Source organism: Eleutherodactylus coqui, chromosome 9, assembly GCF_035609145.1.
Source record: "Eleutherodactylus coqui strain aEleCoq1 chromosome 9, aEleCoq1.hap1, whole genome shotgun sequence".
NCBI lineage: Eukaryota > Metazoa > Chordata > Amphibia > Anura > Eleutherodactylidae > Eleutherodactylus > Eleutherodactylus coqui.
Window position 1 is genome coordinate 45485616 of NC_089845.1, and position 21093 is coordinate 45506708.

The 21093-nt window shown below is 42.5% G+C and overlaps 1 protein-coding gene across 2 annotated transcripts in view; it reads left to right on the plus strand.

The window, feature by feature from the left end:
* LOC136579054 (enoyl-CoA hydratase EchA19-like) overlaps positions 1 to 17034 on the plus strand; it is a 62775-nt gene extending 45741 nt beyond the window's left edge. For both annotated transcript variants that reach the window (XM_066579331.1, XM_066579332.1), the window contains exon 7: positions 15339 to 17034. In XM_066579331.1, coding sequence (XP_066435428.1) covers positions 15339 to 15559 — 221 coding nt within the window. In that variant the 3' untranslated portion in view covers positions 15560 to 17034. The remainder of the gene's footprint in view (positions 1 to 15338) is intronic.
* Positions 17035 to 21093: the final 4059 nt, after the last annotated feature.

A 21093-nucleotide genomic window follows, 5' to 3' on the forward strand; every position in this document is an offset into this window, starting at 1 on the left:
CCCTAACCTTACAATCCCCCGCTGCTCATGTGCCAATGCTTCCCTTGTTCCCTATCAGTCTCTGTGTACCCAACTCCAATGGTAATGTGTCATCACAACATGTCACCACTGACTGTTGTCAACACGTCCGCACACTACTGCTACAGCGGTCACATCACCGCTGGAGACCAGTAAACAAAAACCAGTGGGAGAACGGGGATGCGGCAACGGATTGAGTATTTTAGTGAGTATTATGCCATTTACGCCTTTTGTTATTATTTATCATTGTCTGCTGTTGTGGAAATATTTCATGGGTCTTGTAAACCCCTCCAAAGGGCCACTCCGGTGAATTTTTTCCCTATTCATTATGTAACTAGTCCTCCAATATACAGGGTTAGCAGAATTTGAACTTCCCCAACTCTCCAGAGGGCATTCTGCTGCTTCAGATTTAGACAAAATTCGGACAACGGCGACTATGGACCATGCACTCGCCATTTGTGGGAAAAAAAATTAGTAAAAAAAAAGTCACCAATAGGAGACGCTGTAGCTATGCAAGTCTTTGAAATCCCCCTGGTTTTTAGCAATACTCTCCATTCATAAAATCGTGTTTCCACCGCTGAACGTAGCGAGTCAGCTTTAACCCTTTGCAATCTAATTTTGAATTCAGGGTTTCCTAGGGGGCTTTCTCTTTCTGCCGTTATACAATGGCGCCACCTGCCGGCTAGAGCCAGTACTGCGGTATTGGACATGCTGGAGAGGCCCCCGACAACAAAGCAGCCAGTAATCTATAGTAAGAATACCCTGCCGGATGTCTTTTAACATCAGAAGCTGTACAGCCTTCAATCAGAATGTCTTTAGACTTCAGACAGTGGATTGGAAAGGGTTAATTTCTACAGCGTGCTGACAAATGCTGTCTTTCAGATCTGACACTGATACAAGTCTGTCACGGTAGATCTGGTTTGCTACAGCGCCACCCATCAGCGACTTTTTTACATTTTTTTCTTTTTATAAATGGCAGGTGCATCATATGAAGTGGCTGTTGTCTAAATTTCATCACATTTGGAGCAGCAGAAAGCCCTCTGGAGATGTCAGAGTTGGGGAAGTTCAGTTTTGCTAACCCTACATGAGTCAGCTACTATTACCTTGTTTAGTTGATTCTCCCTATTTGAAAATTCCTGGAGTCCTACTCCATACGGTCATGTGATCTCACTGTGACTGCCTGGGATTTACCCTGCGACTCCTGCAGAGAACAATCTCAGTTACCAGGACCTCCTCTATGATTAAACTGCATGGACTGTACCACACAGGCTTTTCACAGGGTTTCACAGGAACTTCTTTCACAGCTACTTATGATCACACTGTTATAATGGAGATGACAGTTCATCCTCCCCGATTGTATGCTTATGGCTTTATTTAGGAGACTATAGAGGGTAATGATGCTTATAAGATGAAAATGGTGAATTGCCTAAGAATGATGTTAAGAAGGCCAAACTTTTAAATTCCTATTTTGTATCTGTTTTCTCTCAGAAAGTAGATGCAACATCAACTGATCTTCCCTGTGCTATTGGGGGAATAATAGAATGCAGGCCATCTATAAGCAGAGAGATGGTGAGGGAACACATAGCGAACTTAAATAAATTCAAGTCTCAAGGTCTTGATAAATTACATCCTAGGATACTAAAGGAAGCAGCGGTGGTAATTGCTGAGCCACACGTCTAGAGGTCCCTTCCATCTCTACTATTCTATGATAAAGGGGTTGACTTTGATTTGCAGGAATACTGCCATCCAATAGGTGGCGCTGCAGAGGTATTAGTCCATCTTCCTTATAGGCAGCTTAAATTCACTTACTGTTGATTTCCAGCCACGTCTGCTGGAAACTTCCAAGTATCTACCACTCTGTCAGTAATCTAATACTTTCTTTGACATTACTTCTGATCTTCCACCCCCCTTCCCCAACTAATTTCAGAACCTACACCCTTCTTCTTGAACGTTCAAGTCGCAATCGTCGCTGAATACAAAACTATAAAAACGTGGGCCTTGAAGAATATTTTTGAAGTCGGCCAGATAATATTCTCTAAGCTCATATAAGAGTCTGCTATTCTGTAAACAGCTGGCCTAAGTCATGCTAAGCCTCACATAAAAATTTTGTCATTTGGGTTCCATGCCAGACTGGGTCAATACTCTGACTCATCACTGCCGCGAAAGAATTTAAAGACTTTAGTGCTCGATTAAGATTTCTTTTTCCTCATGTATAGAACAAACTTTTAGTAATATTTTCCAAAATTATTATTTTTTTTTCATTTTCAGAGTAAAACTAGTATTGGAGCCGTTGTTCCTTTTATTAATAAACCGTGGGGCCATGTGAAAAGCCTTTGACTCACATCCATACAATTTGCACTTCCCGGAATCTAATGTTTCTAGTGAAAGTACTCATTTTCTTTCACCTGACAAGTGTACAAACTTCTGGTCACAAGGTGAATTATCGGATGTGACCCAGAACCGACATTGGCTCTCTGCCAGCGTATGGCAGTTGTGTTTGCTCGTGAGCCCAGACACGAGGATTACTCATAGCCTTTGGTGAAGGAATTATTTCTGTGACATTCTTCACACCATTTACTTACTGTTGAAAAATATTCTGAAGTTTTCATTATCGTGTTTTTCCCCTGGAATATTTGACTGCCGCAGACGTCGTAGTTCTCGGAGTTAATATAGAACAAATGAGAAAATCTAAATGATGGAAGCAGGTAACTTTTTGTATTTCTCGAAAAAACTAAAATATGTGTAAAATGCCAAAAAAGTAGCAATGATGACATAGTTAACCACTACTTTAACCCCTTCCCAGCAGACAGTTCTGGCTATGAGGGTTTTTTTTTTTTTTTCATCCTCGTCTTCCATGAGCCCTTCATTTTATTTTTCCGTTGACATAGCCATACAGTATATTGGATTGTTTTTCGTGGGACGAGTTGTGTTTTTTATTGGCACCATGCAGTACAAAGTATTGGAAAACCTTTACACATATTTTTAGTAGGGTGGGATGGAAAAAAAACGTAATAGCACTATGATTTTTTGGGGTTTCGTTTTTACTGCGTTCACTTTATGGGAAAAAAGGCATGTGGACTTTATTCTGCAAGGCGGTAAGATAGCAACCATACCAAATTTATGTCGATTTTGTTAAGTTTACTACTAGAGATGAGCGAGCACGTTCGGATAAAGCAGTTACTCGAACGAGCATCGCTCTTCTAGAGTAACCACTTACTGGTCCGAGCAGGCTCGGGGGGCGGGGCAGAGAATGAGAGACATCTATCTCTCTCTAAGACCCGCCGCCCTCCGCTCACCCCTGCCACCCTCCCGAGTCTGCTCGGACCAGTAAGCAGTTACTCGCGAAGAGCGATGCTCGCTCGAGTAACTGCTTCATCCGAGCGTTCTCGCTCATCTCTATGTACTATTGCAAAATAAAAAAAACTACTTTTTTAAACAAAATTAGCTTTTTTTGTCCTTTTGAGACCCATAAGTTTTTTGGAGTTTTTTGTTTTTCTGCCTATGTAGCTGTGTGAGAGCTTCAGTTACATTTTGGGGTACTTGTGGCTATTTGATTGCTATATGTTCTATTTTTTTTCAAGGTAAGGTAGCCAAAAACTATCAATTCTCTAATTTATTTTATGACAGCAATCATAGTGCAAAATAAATGTGCTTTTTTAAAAATTGTTTGGACACAACTATGCCCCATTGTTTTTTATGTAATAAAAAGAAAAAGTGGGTGGTTTAAAGTTTTGATATTTGATTTTTGTAATATTTATTAAAATGTTGTTCTACATATAAATATACTCAACATTGAAATTGCAACACTAAAAAGGAAAAGTCATGGAATTATGGAGATCACAGCATCGATAGACATGTTAATGATATGCAAATGATGAAAAAGTGGAAACAAAATGTTCAAAACATCTGGATTTATTCAGTATCTAGTATGAGTACCACACGCAGACATACCCACACTTACAGGCCTTGGCATTCTATCAAATGAGGTTATTAATGGCTGTCTGAGGAATGTTCTTCTATGCTGAATGCACTTAGGCACACAAATCGTCAAGATGCCCGGCTGCCAGCTCTCTTTGCAATTGCTGACCATTTACATTCCAGATGTGCTCAATGGGAGACAAGTTTGAAGATGCAGCAAGCCATGGTAGCAGGTTTAGGCCACGCAGGCTCCTCACACTTGCACGAAAAACATGCTGCCTGAAGTTGTGTTGAAAAATGGCTTCTGGGGCACTTTGGAGTAATGGCCACACCACTGCTTTCACGAACAAACCAACATAATATTGAGCTGTTAGTGTACCTGGAATGGAGACCAGAGGGGTCCAGCTACCATACATTAAGCCATATCACACCATAATTGTGGGAGTAGGACTGGCGTGAAGTTCCCTTGTGAAGACCTCTTCATTGCATTCCCCACAGTCCCCATACCAATCCACAGCTATCATTGCATCCAAGACAAAAACAGGACTCCTCGCTGAAAAGGATAGACCTCTATTCCAGCCTTCATTGGCTTCTTGCTCTGCACCATGCTAGCCTTTGAGAGCGGTGGCAAGAGGTCAGTGGTCAGTGGAACACCTGTCGCTGGACATCTGGCTTGTAGCCCAATATCATGCAAGCGCTTTCTGATGGTTTGTGTAGACACTGTTTAAAGCCCTAGGTTTGGGATGTGACATCTAATTTCACTCACGTTACAGAATGGATGACTATGCTTCATTCTTCTAATCTGACGATCCATCTGTACAGAGCTTCGCTTCTGTACACCTCTAAGTTCATTGTTGTTCTTCCAACTACTGGGACATGCAATGTTGGACAGTGCTGCATCTCTCAGTTCAAGGCTTCTGTCCCTCTAAGTTGATAACAAGTGATGATAACTGGCATGTTGATGAACAGGAGTTATACCACAAGACTTCATCTGATTTTTTTAGGTTTCATGTGGCTGAAAAAACTTGGATACCATTGAAGCCCTTTCCACATGCCACAGATTAGAGCTAGGTGCTTGAAAATTTGATAATTTGCATATTTTAGCAACATCCTCTTCTTCCTAGATTTTTATACCCTTACAGCTGAGTGTGTATGTACGTGTGTGTGTGTGTGTGTGTGTGTGTGTGTGTGTGTGTGTATGTGTGTGTGTGTGTATATATATATATATATATATATGTGTATATATATATATATATATATATATATTGTTGTCACACTAGGGGACTTGAACATGTCATTGCTTGATAGGGCATACAATACACTGCAATACTTATGTTTTGCAGTTTAGTGTACAATCAGTGCTTTCCTTTTACACCTTACCTTTGGCAGTGCCTAATAGGAGTACTAACATTGCAAACCTGGGGGCTTCTACTTGGACTCTGGCTGCCTTGACAACCCCTCTGCACCCTGTAGTTACATTATGGTGTGGCTGATGAGGTGACATACGGAGCCACCTCCCTCTACCTAACTGCTTAGATGCTGCAGTCCCTATTCACCAAGGCATCTAAGGGGTGAACCATTTTTATCCAAGGTACGTAGCCCTAAATAATGGAGAAGAGAGATACTGTATAATTTGGTAAGTATTTGAAAAAGGCCAAACAAATACTTGCATACATGTCTGTAACCACTTACACTATAATGATTTCGGCAGACATATCAAAGTCTTCTGGAATATTAAGGGGTTGTCCCAGGAAATGAAGTTATTCCCTATCCCCTACCCACAATATTGTGCATGACTACTGTTCCATTCATATGGGGACCTATGGGAACCCCGTTTTTGTCATTATTGGCGGTCCCAGTGGTCAGTTCCCAACTAATAAAAAAAGTTATATCCTATCCTGGGGATAGGAAATAACTTTATTTTCCTTTTATAGGGCTTGTCCATTACTATAGGCTTTCCTCTTTTAAGAGAGATGTGTTCTAACTTGAGCTTCAGAATTAATGTAATGATATTAAAGATTTGGACTCTTTTGCCCATTTGTTTCCTCTCCTGGTTGCTGGCATGGGTCATCGCTTCTATCACCTGCATGTACATTGTGTCTGTTCACATCACCTATAGGCCATAGATTCTGTACCCGTACATCATCAGATGTCTTTAAAAAAACACAATACAGTATACTGTGTATGGGGCAGTAAAGGGAGGCATTTCTCAGTCCATGGGAGACTTCTTGCCTAGTACTCACCAAAATGTGGACAATTATATACAAAAATTCTATTACTATTGTCACATTTTCTGTGATCGCCGGTGATCAGAATGACGTGAAACAGTTGATTAGTATTGAGTGATTTTCCCATAAGCTGCATAACGCTCGCTTGTTTCTCACTGAGTAACATTAGTTCTTAGTCTGGTGGATAAATTGTCAGAGTAAATCATCTCTGTTAGAATAACAAGGGTGTAACTCTGTAGAAGGTAAATGTTCCAGAATTTGGTCTGATACTGCCTGAGGATGGATTACCCCTCTGAAAGGTAAACAAGTGAGTAGTCAGTGATATACAAGAATACTGTGCGGGTTCTAGCAATCTGATATTTGTGTGATTATTAAAAGCCTTACTGTATGGTTGATCCCACTGTAACACTATGAGTACTTCTTGAGCTTGAACATTTCAACAAACTTTCTGAAAAATAGCAATATTCATATCCACTGTATACTCATACTTTAGAAGGGAACCTGTCACCAACTATAAGAACCATAAGCTAAGTTATCATGCTTACAGTTTAGGTGACGTGGAGTCCGGGACGTTGTGTCTCATACTCACCCGCTCCCTGGTTCCCTGCGGTGTACCCCGATGAAGTCAACCTGCGCACAGCCTTTACAGAAGGGAGTGCGTGCACTTTCCCGTTTCTCTTTATGGAAGTGGACACACAGCCTTCTGCAAACAGACAGGTTCATTGTGGGTGCACCGGAGGACACCGCAGGATCGGGAACCAGGCGAGTAAAAGAGGCTCCCCGGACTTCACATCACCTAAAGTATAAGCACCATCACTTAGTTTATGGTAAAGTGTGATTGTTCTCAGTGAGAGAAACCAAGTAATCTTGTAGATATGATACCTTTTAATGGCTAACAAAAATACATGATGATCTAGCGAGCTTTTGGACCTACTCAGGGCCCTTCCTCGGGCATAATGGAACAGATCTGAAGACGCATTTATGTAAAAACATATACACATGATCACATAGAAGGGCACAAACTTAATTTGCTCTTAGATAAATAACACAAACAGTATAAAAGGGCATAGATGTGATTAATATGAGCACCTAGATAAATACCAGGGAGGGTTTGAGCATAACAGTAAATAATTAGTCCAGTGACAAGGAATGTGAAAGTTTATAGGTCGGCGTGTTACCTCTGCTCTGGATTTCGCACATCTCATAATGGAACAATACCTCTGCATCGCCACCTATTGGATTGCAGCATTCCTTCAGCTCAATACACAGTTTTTAAACAAGTCTGCAAAGCAATGATTGGGAATAGGAAACCAAGCCAGAAAACCATACACAGACAGCTGTTGCGAGATGTTTGCCCCTCATCAGTGTAAAATCCTAATCCTAATCACAAACTCCACTGATGTAGAAACTCCCCTCCGAGATTCATACCATTTTTAATAGTATTAAAGGTGGTTATAAACTTATATTCCCAAATACGTCTGTGACGTTGGGACCTAAAATTGCCTTTAAGTATAATGACTTTCATATGTTATATGTTGCGTCCGTGCCTGGAAAAGTGCTTTGCCGCAGGTTATTCTGTCTTTCCCTCTCTAATTGTGTGGCGGTGAGATCTCATCTTGGCTCTCAGTTTTTGTCTTCTTTCCCCGAAATAAAGTCCCCCAACAGGACATTTACTGCACAGGATCAGGTACACGACATCAGACGTGGAACATGTGAATGTCCCGAGATCTTATAGTCCTGCTCTGTGATGGGGATTTGTATTCTGTCCGCAGTCAGTATATGTGAGCAGGTCTTACAGCTCCTTACATTACAGGGATATGTTCCTTTTTGTGTATCAGTGGGCAGTGCACTCCTGACTATAAAGTTCCTCAAATTTGGAGGTTGCCTGTAAGTGGAAGTGGTTTCAAAAGAAACTAAGTAAAATCGTCTGATTATGCATATAACAAATTATCTTACAATCATTTGTAAAACTCAAATTTCTCCCTAAAAAAAGAAGTTTAGTTACTCTTCACCCCCATCCAACATCATTAGAATGAATTGGAAGCTGATTGTAAGCCAGACCTTCTGATATAAAATATCAGTGCCTGACCTGACAAATGCCTCTTTTTTTTGAATGGTAAGAAATTTCCAGACACGCTCCAAAATATAGATATACAAGAGGGCCTGACTTCATATTAAAATGTATATTTTTGGAATGGAATGTCCAACAAATTCATATAGATACAATGGTTGGCTCTCTGCATATGTTTGGAGATATATATTTGTGTATGGATGGATAGAATATATAAGATATGAGGATTAGAATCAGGGGACAACCTATGGAGCTGTGTAATCTTTGAAAATTCATGGAGAAAAGAGAAGTCCCAGAAGATTGGAAAAGAGCAAATGTTGTCCGTAAAGGGAAGAAGGTGGATGCAGGAAACTACAGGCCTGTGAGCCTGACTTCTATGCCAAAAAGAACTTTGAACAAATTATTAAACAGAATATATGCAAGTACTTGGATGAGAAATAAATAATTAACCAGAGCCAGCATGAGTTTGAAACAAACAAGTCATACCAGACAAATATAATTTCCTTCTTTGACAGAATCTCTGACTGGGTTGATCAGAGAAATGCAGTAGATATAGTAAATCTTGGCTTTAGTAAAGCATTTGACAAAGTATCTCATATTATCCTTATTGAAAATAATGACCAAATATGGAATTGACAAGGCAACTGTTAGGTGGAGTTACAATTGGCTAACTGATCATACTCAAAAAGTGGTCATAAATGGCTGCATATGCAATTGGAAGAAGGTGTCAAGTGGGGTTCTACAGGGCTCTGTCCTTGGCCCAGTGTTGTTCAACATTTTTATAAATGATCTGGAGGAGGGAGTTGAGGGAAAACTGATTAAATTTGATGACAACACAAAGCTAGGAGGGATAGCTAACACTAGAGAAAGCGACGGCAACTAGCAGAATGGCATTTAACAGGGAGAAATGCAAGATCCTATGTTTGGGCAAGAAAAATGAAGAAAGCACATACAGAATGGGAAGAAATTGGGCAAAGCAGCAGCACATGTGAAAAAGACTTGGGTTTATTAAAAGATCACAGACAGAACATGAGTCAACAGTGTGATACAGCAGTAAAAAAGGCAAACACAATTCTGGCGATGTATTAAAAGAACCATAGAGATGAGATCACGTGAGGTAATTATCCCCCTCCAAAGTGGCAAACAAGGACATGAACAAATAGATTCTTATCTGTGGACATGTGTATTCTGTAACATTAAACTGGGACATGAACACACTGCAGAGTTTTGTAGAACTACGAACTGGACAAGAAACTCCCGGATATGACTGAGAAACAGACATAAACGTTACTCCATTCAAACTCTGAAACCTGCGAAACAAGACCAAACAGCAGACACAAACCAATGGCTGATAAACACGCACTAAGCATACCCGCATGTATAAACAGATTGAATAGATGCAATACAGGGTATTCATATTTTGGCCAAGATACTTAAAGGGGTTGTCCCGCGAAAGCAAGTGGGTCTATACACTTCTGTATGGCCATATTAATGCACTTTGTAATGTACATTGTGCATTAATTATGAGCCATACAGAAGTTATCAAAAGTTATTCACTTACCTGTTCCGTTGCTGGTGTCCTCGTCTCCATGGTTGCCGTCTAATTTTCGCTGTCTAATGGCCAAATTAGACGCGCTTGCGCAGTCCGGGTCTTCTTCGTTTCTCAATGGGGCTCCGTGTAGCTCCGCCCCGTCACGTGCCGATTCCAGCCAATCAGGAGGCTGGAATCGGCAATGGACCGCACAGAAGCCCTACGGTCCACCGAGGGAGAAGATGCCGGCGGCCATCTTCAGCAGGTAAGTAAGAAGTCACCGGAGCGCAGGGATTCAGGTAAGCGCTGTCCGGTGTTCTTTTTTAACCCCTGCATCGGGGTTGTCTCGCGCCGAACGGGGGGGGGGGTTGAAAAAAAAACCCCCGTTTCGGCGCGGGACAACCCCTTTAAGCCCACGAGCCCACTTCACGGGTCCTCATTGTCTCGTAGATCCCTACACTAATGAGGCAACTAACCCCCGGAAACCTGCCTGCAATGCGGGGCTATCGTCCCGATAGGGATGACCCCATGCTGAAACCTAGGGACCTACCTCATTCTAAATGATAAAGGACCCACAGCAAGACACAGTTCACTCTATACGTACCGAGAGCTACACAGACATTGCAGGAGCATGACACTTCACACTGAAAATCCTGAACGCTGTACAGACACCTCATGTCTAGCCACATGTACAGACACGCAGGAGCAGGACACTGTTCACACTGAACAAACAGAGAAAAGGCCAGCAGCTTCTAGCAGAGGCGCTGGTATATATGAGCAACAGACCTTGGGAATTGGCTGGCTCGAGCAATCCACACACAGCCAGCTCAATCAACACCACCTGTGTAGCTAGGCTGCTGAAAACCCATGTAATACAACAGATCCCAGCAGTAAACCCTAACCATACCTCCCCCTTAAAGAGAGGCCTCCGGAGATACAGGCACCTAACACACAAGGGTCTAAGACTCGGGGGAATGGCTGGCTGGAGAAATCCACCCCCACACAGCTCAATCAACCCCCACCTGTGGGGCTGATCAGAGGCTTAACTTGAAGCTCCGGGGCCCCAATGTAAAACCTGTAACAGGGCCCCCAACTATAATGCTTTATTCATAGTACTGGGCTCCCTATATGGAAAAGAGAGGCCTTATGGGCCCCTAAGGCTCCTGGGTCTGGGTACAACTGCATCCCCTATTGTTATGCCAGTGCGGCTGATCAGCTGGAAACCCATATAGTACCACAGGTCCCAGCAGAAATCCTAACATCCCCTCTACTCTTTCTTCTGGAATACTGTGTTCAGTTCTGGGCACCCCAATTAAAAAAAACAACATTGACAAACGGGAGCAAGTTCAGAAGAGCTACCAGAATGGTGAGCAGTCTGCCCTCCTGAGGAACGATTAAAGAATCTGGCAATCTTCAGGTTGCATAAAAGAAGGCTGAGAGGAGACTTAATAGCAGTCTACAAATATCTGAAGGGCTGTCACAGTGCAGAGGGATCAGCCCTATTCTCATTTGTACAAGGAAAGACTAGAAGCAATGGGATAAAAAAGGGAGGAGTTGCAAATTAGATATTAGACAGTGAGGAGGATCAATGAGTGGAACAGGTTACCACGGGAGATGGTGAGTTCGCCTTCAATGGAAGTCTTCAAACAAAGGCTGGACAGACATCTGTCTGGGATGATTTAGTGATCCTGCCCTGAGCAGGGGGTTGGACCCGATGACCCTGGAGGTCCCTTCCAACTCTACCATTCTATGACCTTCATAAAGATATGTAATAAGCAGACCAGCTGCCTGGCATTGAGAACTGCATGTGTGAGGAGGAGATGTAGGTCAAGGGAAATTAGATGAAATAAGGAGTATGTAGCTTTAGTCATTAGAATGTAGAAGGAATTCAGACATGGGGAAATTAGATTAAAGATTGACCAGACAACACCGCTCCATTCTTGAGTTGCGTTAAAATAGTGCTCATTCCATTTCACTTTATTGTAATTTATGATTAAGCCTGGTCTACATCGTTGGTGTTTCCTTACAACTAAGTATATAATGAATATATATGGCCTCTGAAACACATGACCGTGGTACATGTGGCTCAGTGTGTATCCTACCAACCAAATAAGATACAAAGCCTTCCATATATGCAGTATACAAGTCTATGTTGCCGGGAAGGTAACAAGCAATAAGTCTGTATTTCTCTGTTTGCCTCGGCCAGATGTTCCACCATTTGTAGCGTTAGTCTTTTAAACCTGGAAAATGTCCATTTTATATCTTAATTGGATCTATTTGGCTAATCTGTTATGATTTGCGCTACACAGTAGATTTGAGCTGTGCTTCTGAACTCGGGGCCAAGACATTTTCTGCATGATGTCTGTGTTTGTATGTGTACTGAAAAACTTGTATACAAGAAGGACCAAGGGAGGTGATCACGTATGAAGTGTACAATATTACAGCACAGAACATTATTCAGACCTCCCGAAACTACCATCATTTCATCCAAGAGGTGACTAATGTCTCTACAGACTCAGTGCAGCTGCCTTGCACCCTGGGCATGGTGCTGCCCTGATTCAAATTAAAATATGACTGTTTTGCTTGGCAGGTAATGGGCTATCTTTTAAAACTAATGCTAATAAAATCAAGTGCCGTTTGCTGAATATACTGTAAGCAAAGTAGAATGACATTTGGCATGTTTTTCCTGGCAGGTCATACTCACTAAAGGATGTTCGGGTGGAGACTGACATTAAGAAGAGTAAAAGGGAGACATAAGCTTCAGGAGCAAAATAACACCATTTTTATCAGGCAAATGTAATTCATCTAGAAGTGCTCTGACCAAGTTTACAAAAATATAGTTTTATCTTGGACTCAAGCAGCCTTGGACTAAATAGTAGAAAACCACCTGCATCCCTAAGGCCCCCACCCGCTACTAAACCAAACACAAAAGCCATCACTTTCCAGTATGCTGGGCACTGGTTCCATTTTCGCCATTGAATTGAATGGGAGACATAGAAACAGAAAAGAGTGAGAACACTTGGCTTTTTCTGTATCTCCCGTTTACTTTTATTAGAGTGTCTGGCCTGGAGCATAGTGAATAGACCTCCTATTAGAGGCGTGCGTCAGGAGGGATGTCGTGTCTCCCCAAGGAGAGCACCCAAAAAGTGTGTGGAGACACCTTGGGGTGATTGGGTCAGGGGATGGTATAGTCTCTCCCCAAGGAGAGCACCCAAAAGGGGTGTGGGGACACCTAAACGGTGAGTTAGGAGACTTATAAGGCCATGCTAGCTCCTCTGCACACTGATGAAACAGCTGTCTGTGTATGGTTTTCTGCAAAGAAAGACTTCGGCAGCATCAGAGGTGCTAATCCACAAAGAAGAATGTGACATTTCGGCCATGTTGGCCTTTCTCAAGCTCAGAGCTTGAAAAAAGGCCAACATGGCTGAAACGTCAGCTTTTTGTATGTGGAGGAATAAAAAACTTCTTTGTGGATTAGCACCTCTGATGCTGCCGAAGTCTTTCATTGCATTGGACATTTTCCAGGAGTAAGGTTCGGTCTCCTGAACACTTTGGCTGTTGCATTTGTTTGCCCGACCCTGACTGGGACTATATTGGGGCTGCTTATGCAAATCTTTTGTGTATGGTTTTCTGGCTTGGTTTCCTATTTCCAATCATTGTTAAAACTTGTTACAAAGTCACTTTGATTTAAAGGAATGTTGCCATCCAATAGGTGGCGCTGCAGAGGTATTGTTCCATCTTCTTCATTTGCGGGGGTGCGTTGAAATGTTTTATCTCCATTATGAGCAACAGGGGTGTTTTTTGTTTAAAAAAAAGTAAGCAAAGTCGTCTGATGATAGATATTATAAATTATCTTAAAATCATGTGTAAAACGCAAAGTTCCCCCTAAAAATAGTTCAGTTACCGTATTTTCCAGCGTATAAGATGACCGGGTGTCTAAGATGACCCCCAACTGTCGACTTATACGCTGGGAATAAGCTGTAGAAAAAAAAATCATGTCATTGAATGACTGTGATTGGTTAACCCAGCGCCGGCTTTCATTGGCTGATGCCATGCTGAGTTAGCCAATCAGAGCATTAGCTTTCTGGAGGCGGGGCATTAAAGCCCCGCTTCGAGAAAGCAATGCTGTGGAGGAGGGAGTGACAGCCTGCAGCAGCGCCTCAGGAGGTGAGTATTGATTTTTTTTTTCTGCAGCGTATTTCCGGCGTATAAGACAACCCCCGACTTTGGAGAAGATTTTCTTGGGTACTCTTTACCTCCATCCAACACTATTAGAATGAATCGGATGCTGATGGAGAGCCAGACCTTCTTTTCTAACATCACTGACTGACCTGACAAATGCCTTTTTTTGTTGAATGGGAAGAAATTCCTACAAGCATTTTCTTTTTTAATTCTCCCACCCGCTACCACTCCAAACACAAAACCGAATAGTGTCTGGAAAATAGCAACTAGACCTCCCATTGGGGGGGGGGGGGCGCTGAAATGTTTTCTCTCTGGTATGAGTTGCTCATACCGGAGAGAAAACATTTCAACGCCCCCCCTAATGGGAGGTCTAGTTGCTATTTTCTGGGTTTTGAAAAAAGTGCCTGATTAGGGATCTGTGCCTCATACAACATATTCATAATTAATAGTAATAGTGTCTGGAAAATAGCAACTAGACCTCCCATTAGGGGGGACGATAAAATGTTTTCTCTCTGGTATGAGTTGCTCATACCAGAGAGAAAACATTTCAACGCCCCCCTTAAAGGGGTTGTCCCACGGCAGCAAGTGGGTCTATACACTTCTGTATGGCCATATTAATGCACTTTGTAATGTACATTGTGCATTAATTATGAGCCATACAGAAGTTATAAAAAGTTTTTCACTTACCTGTTCCGTTGCTGGCGTCCTCGTCTCCATGGTTGCTGTCTAACTTTCGCCGTCTAATGGCCAAATTAGACGCGCTTGCGCAGTCCGGGTCTTCTTATCTTCTCAATGGGACTCCGTGTAGCTCCGCCCCGTCACGTGCCGATTCCAGCCAATCAGGAGGCTGGAATCGGCAATGGACCGCACAGAAGCCCTGCGGTCCACGGAGGGAGAAGATGCCGGCGGCCATCTTCACCGGGTAAGTAAGAAGTCACCGGAGCGCGGGGATTCAGGTAAGCGCTGTCCGGTGTTCTTTTTTAACCCCTGCATCGGGGTTGTCTCGTGCCGAACGGGGGGGGGGGGGGTTTGAAAAAAAAAAAAACCCGTTTCGGCGCGAGACAACCCCTTTAATGGGAGGTCTAGTTGCTATTTTCCAGTTTTGAAAAAAGTGCCTGATTAGGGATCCGTGCCTCATACAACATATTCATTATTATGGGAAGTCTCTTCAATAAACGTGTGTGACATGTACAACATAAAATATACCAAAAACGTATCTTCATATATCACGCATCATGTCAGTGACACTGTTGTATCAGTACTTTTACATGACTCTTGTGTCTTTTTGGCTTTTTGTAGCCAAGTGTTAAATAATGCATTTGATTGCCTTGCTTTATGTGTTTTTTATTACTACTACAACTACTGATGTACTATTTTCCTTCTGTTTTAGGCCTTCAGAGTGCAATTGAGTTAGCAGAACAGATCTCTGCCTTCCCTCAGAAGTGCATGCGTAGCGACAGAGCGTCGGCGTATTACAGCACGTTCGATGCCAACAGCTTCACGGATGCCATGCAGTTTGAATTTGACCACGGAATGGAGGTTCTAGCGGAAGAGTCAGTTGCTGGAGCAAGAAGATTTGCTTCCGGTGAAGGGAGGAAAGGGAAGTTATAGATACTTTCTATGTTTGACTCACTAGGATGTAGCAGTTTATAAGCCATTAGTCATCTACTTTTATATATATATATATATATATATATATATATATATATATATATATATATACATACAGTATATATGAATCAATTTATAATACTGATTATATGAAAGTTGCGAAAATGTTACCTACATCGATAAACTAATTGACTTTAGCAGGTATTACGGGGTTTAATTGACTTTTTTATATAGTTGTACTCTCTTTATAATGCCTATTATATTGTATAATGCCTGGGAGTTAAAAATTAATATAGCATTTTGGATGATTCAAAGGTTTAGCTGAAGCCTATGTGTGGACTGGGAGTTAGGCAGGGTTCACATCAAACGGTTGGCCTCTACATAATGACTGTGTCCATAGGTCCTAATTACCCAATAAAGGCCAAAACACTGTCCTTTCGGTCTTCTTTGGTTCGGCAAATTTCTGTACACCACAAAAAAGGCATGGTATGGTGTAGTAGACTATGCTATTTCATAAAACGGCCTCCAGTAAAGAAAACATAATATATCACATTGTATATATTTTACATGGGAGCCTGTAGGTGATGGATGCCTATACGGTTACACCCATCGTAGGCTGCTGTCAGAGGTATACATTGAGAGGATCTACATCAGGATAGACATCACAGAGAGTCCATTAAATTGAACAGCGCCTAACCCCCTGCTAACCCACCGCTCACTCCCGCCGGCATCCGAATCTTTTCTGACGAGCAGCTAGGTACTTGAAAAGGACGATACTTGCTCGAGTATTGTCCCTTAACGAGTATGCTCACTCATCTCTATTCGTCTGTCAATCAAAAACTGACCAGAGATGAAGTCACTATCTTTAATAGCCCTTGCTGATATTAATTTTGGGATATGTGACCATTATACTGTATACACTGATGCAAAATGGTTTATTAATTATATGGATATTTCCATCTAGGGCCTTCTTGGCATAGCCGCAGGATATGGTCTAAAAGCCCAATAAATGCAGATCCATCACGCACCTATTTTTGGTTTGAGTAACTACCACCCCTGGCCCGGCTGTATGCAGTGATTGAGAGAACAAAAAAAGCGTAGTGGCCTTTGCTACGCAACCTCCCATAGAGGTCAATGGAAGTTATGCAAGCAGCATACCACAGCAGGCTATGCTGATTGTATAACTCCCATTGACCTCTTGGGCAGTTACGGAAACAATGTAGCCCAGCCACACTTGGCTGTTTCCATTCTCCCAACAAGCTTGTTTGTAGCAGTATACCCATCGCCACTATGTTTGGCCCAGATGGGAACATCCCTTTAACAGGTTTACAGAATATGCAGTTGTAAGGTTTGATTGTTTTTTATCACAGCTAAGGAGGGTTGGACGTCTATGTGGGTTGATTCTATTGTAATCAGAGCTATAGATTTATGATATAATACAGTGACAAGTGGAATAAAATTGATTAAAACTCAAATGTCTTTGTGTCACGACTCCTTGTGTACGCGTATGCAGCTAAATATTTCTTTATTCTGCTGACATTGTACATTCCTAGATGTTCTGAGAAACCCTGTCTGATACATTCATATAAAGCTGAATATGCGGTTATGTCTGTGACTGAAAAGAAAATCTTAACAAATAGATGGTCTCGTGCTCAGCTCTATGAAAAGAGACATTAGGACAAATACCTATTAGATATTTAGAAATAAGTGACCATGAATTGAAACTCGTAGACATTGTCACACATACACAAATATATCACATGCCGCTATATTAGAACTTCACACTAGTATCTGGAAGTTGTCTGGAACTGTACATGGCAGCAATAGAAATCTATGGGGTCATATTGTATCTCCATATACTTCTGATTTCATATAGAGGCAAACAGAGTTTTTTTTCAGTCAGTGCAGCGTTTCTGGCACTGGGCTTGGAGCCGCGGGTGTAGTAGCCATGCAGGTCCCGAGAGTTGTCAGAGGAGAGCCAGAGGTCAGTATTGATAGGTCTCAGTTTGCGGTAGAAAGGAGGAGGCAGGTATCGTAGTCAGGAGGAAAGCCAGAAGTCGGTATTGGTAGGTCTCAGTTTGGATTTGCATAGGAGCAGGCAGGAGAGGAAGTTGACTAAGGCTGTGCAGCACAATAATCACACCCTGGTTCAGAGGAAGGGTCAGGTTTTTATAATGAGTCTATTTAGGAACAGGGGCTGGGTCAGGACAGTGACTGAGTTAGCAGGATCTGGGAACAAGGCAAAGAGTTATGCAGGGGAATTGTCCAAGGGCTGGGTGGCTCAGTAGGGAGAGCTATTGACTAGAATGCTGGAGGACCCAGGTTCGTTCCTGAGAGATTCATAAGCAACGTGATAGAAAAAAAGCATGCCTTGTTTAATCAGTTGCTGAATTACCAAGGTATTTTGCTGTAGAAGCAATGCTAGTACAGGAGACTTTTTTCATAATACACTGTTGCATAGAATGGTAGAATTGGAAGGGACCTCCAGGATCATAGGGTCCAATCCCCTGCTCAGTGCAGGATCACTAAATCATTCCAGACAGATGCCCGTCCAGCCTTTGTTTAAAGACTTCCATTGAAGGAGAACTCACCACCTCCCGTGGCAACATTTTTTACTCATTAATCACCCTCACCGTCAAAAAGTTTTTTCTAATATCTAATCTGTGTCTCCTTCCTTTCAGTTTCATCTCATTGCTTCTAGTCTTTTCTTGTGCAGATGAGAATAGGGCTGATCCCTCTGCACTGTGACAACTCTTCAGATATTTGTAGACAGCTATTACGTCTCCTCTCAGCCTTCTTTTTTTGCAAGCTAAACATTCCCAGATCCTTTAACCATTCCTCATAGGACCTGATTTGCAGACCGCTCACCATCTTGGTAACTCTTCTCTGAACTTGCTCCGGCTTGTCTGTCTTTTTTAAAGTGGGGTGCTCAGAACTGAACACAGTATTCCAGATGAGGTCTGACTAAGGAAGAGTAGAGGGGGATAATGACCTCACGAGATCTAGACTCTATGCTTCTCTTAATACATCCCAGAATTGTGTTTGCCTTTTTTGCTGCTGCATCACATTGTTGACTCATGTTCAGTCTATGATCTATTAGTATACCCAAGTCTTTTTTACATGTGCTGCTGCTTAGCCCAGTTCCTCCCATTCTGTTGCCTAGAACTTTTTGAATCCTTTCCCTTGTTTCTCTAGTGTTAGCTATCTTTCCTAACTTTGTGTTGTTGGCAAATTTAATCAGTTTCTCCTCAATGTCCTCATTTATATAAATGTTGAACAACACTGGGCCTAGGACAGAGCCTTGTGGTCCCCACTTGACGCATTCTTCCAATTGCATGTGCAGCCACTTATGACCACTCTTTTGAGTACGATCACTCAGCCAGTAGTGAACCCACCTAACAGGTGCCTTGTCAATCCCATATTTGGTCAGTTTTTCATAAAGTGTCTGCTGAGTAGGAGCCATAACCTACTGTATACTTAGTCTATTGGCTAACTATAAATCTAAATTCATAGAAGTTGCCACAGACGTTTTCAGTTTAAGGTTGTATGAGCATAAACTGGAGCGCCTGAAGTAAGCCCACAAAATCACAAACACAAGGAAGAATGTACACTGAATGACCACTTTATGGAAATTAGACCCGAGACTGAAGTGTAGCCTAAAATCAAGTGAACAAGTTTTCTGTGGAACACCTTTAGTATAACATACATTACAATGGGAAAATTGAGCAATCTAAGCGACCTCATACGAGATACGCAAATCAGTGCTAGACTAGCTGGTACCAGTATTTCAAAAACCCTTGTTGGGTTTTATCCTGCAACTGTGTCAAGAATATACTAAAAATGGTGTGATCGAAAAAAAACATTTAGAGAAAGTGAATCCTGCGGACATAAAGAATTTGTCAACAAAAGGGGTCAAAGGAGGATGTCAAAAACATTCTGAAGAACAGGTGGTGTACAGTCAAAGCAGTTACAGCCAAATACAATGCTGATGGTCCAACTCATGTGACTAAAGGCACAACTCGTCATTCCCTTAGCACCGATGGGCTGTAACAGCAGATGACCAGTTCGAATGCCATTGTTATCTAAGGGAGGAGGAAAGGCAAAAGAGAACAAAAATTGTATCACTGAGCAGTGGAAAAACATCCCCTTGTCAGATGAGTCCAGATTTCTGTTGCACCATGCTGATGGGAGGGTCAGTATTTGAAGCAAGCATCATAAATCGGTGAACGCTTCCTAACGGATGCCAACAGTTCAGGCCGGTGGAGGTGGAGTAATGGTGCAGGAAATGTTTTCTTGGCACATTCCTGTTCCTCTGATACTTGTGGATGCATGCCACAATGAATTGCTATGGTTCTGAAGGCCAAACGAGGTCCAACATCAGGGGCGTACCTAAAGGCTAAGGGGCCCGGGTGCAAAAGTCCAGCTGGGCCCTCCCCCCTCCATCTGTACCCGTACCTATACCTAAACCGTGCTAATTTACAAACATGATTCAGCCCCTTGGCGTTAGCCTTCTCATCAGGACTCCTTTCCTTGACTACGTAAAAACCTGTTGGTAATGTCTTAGGCCGCTTTCACACGGCCGCGAAAATTGCGCGAGATTTGTGCGTTGCAAGACTCACAAATCGCACATGAATATGACCCCATTCTTCTGAATACGATCATACACAGGAGCAATTTTTCTTGTTTTTTCTCTGCATCGCATGAGAATATGATGATGTGATGTGAGCTGGTTTTAACACAACAACCCCTCACATCCGTGGGCGCAGCACACGTTGGTGAGTGTGATATGGGGCATAGTTTCACGGCCCAATATCAGACTCACCCGTGTGAAATTAGCCTAAGGCCGGCTGTACACGGCTGGATTTGCACTGCGGAATATGGAGCGGGCGTCCGCCTACGGATTCCGCAGCATGTACCGCCCATACCATGCTATGGAAAAGCGTTTTTTCCTCTACACGAGCGGAAAGCAATTGCGGTTTTCGGAAGCTCATGGAGGAAAAATCACGGCATGCTGTATTTTAGTGCAGATTCTGCACGTTCGGCCTCCGTTGAACTCAATACAAGCCATGCGACCCACTGCCCTGACATTGCGGAAAAGTCACAGGCACCTGCGTCATCTCCTAGAGACGGCACTGGAAAGTCAGTGATTAAAAGGAAAAAACTGTACTGCGCGGGTCCGACGGCTCGGCTTGTAGACCATTCGCAGTACAGAAAAAAGAAAGAAATTACAGGTACATGCACATGCCAGCGGGGCACAGGGTTGGATTCCGCCGCGGGATTACGCATGTTGAATCCGGCCCAGTTGTGTGCAGCCGGCCTAACACTGTGTTCATGGATTTTGTTGCATTTTTGAACCACAATTAAAATCACATCCATAACTGCGTGCACTATTATATACCGCACGTGGATTCAAACAATACAGGCGGGTTTTAAACTGCATGCAGGTTTCTGATGCGTTTTTCAGTTGTGTGCAAAGTGCTCAATCATACACAGTATATACCCAGGTTATACCAGCTGTAGATATATAATTATAT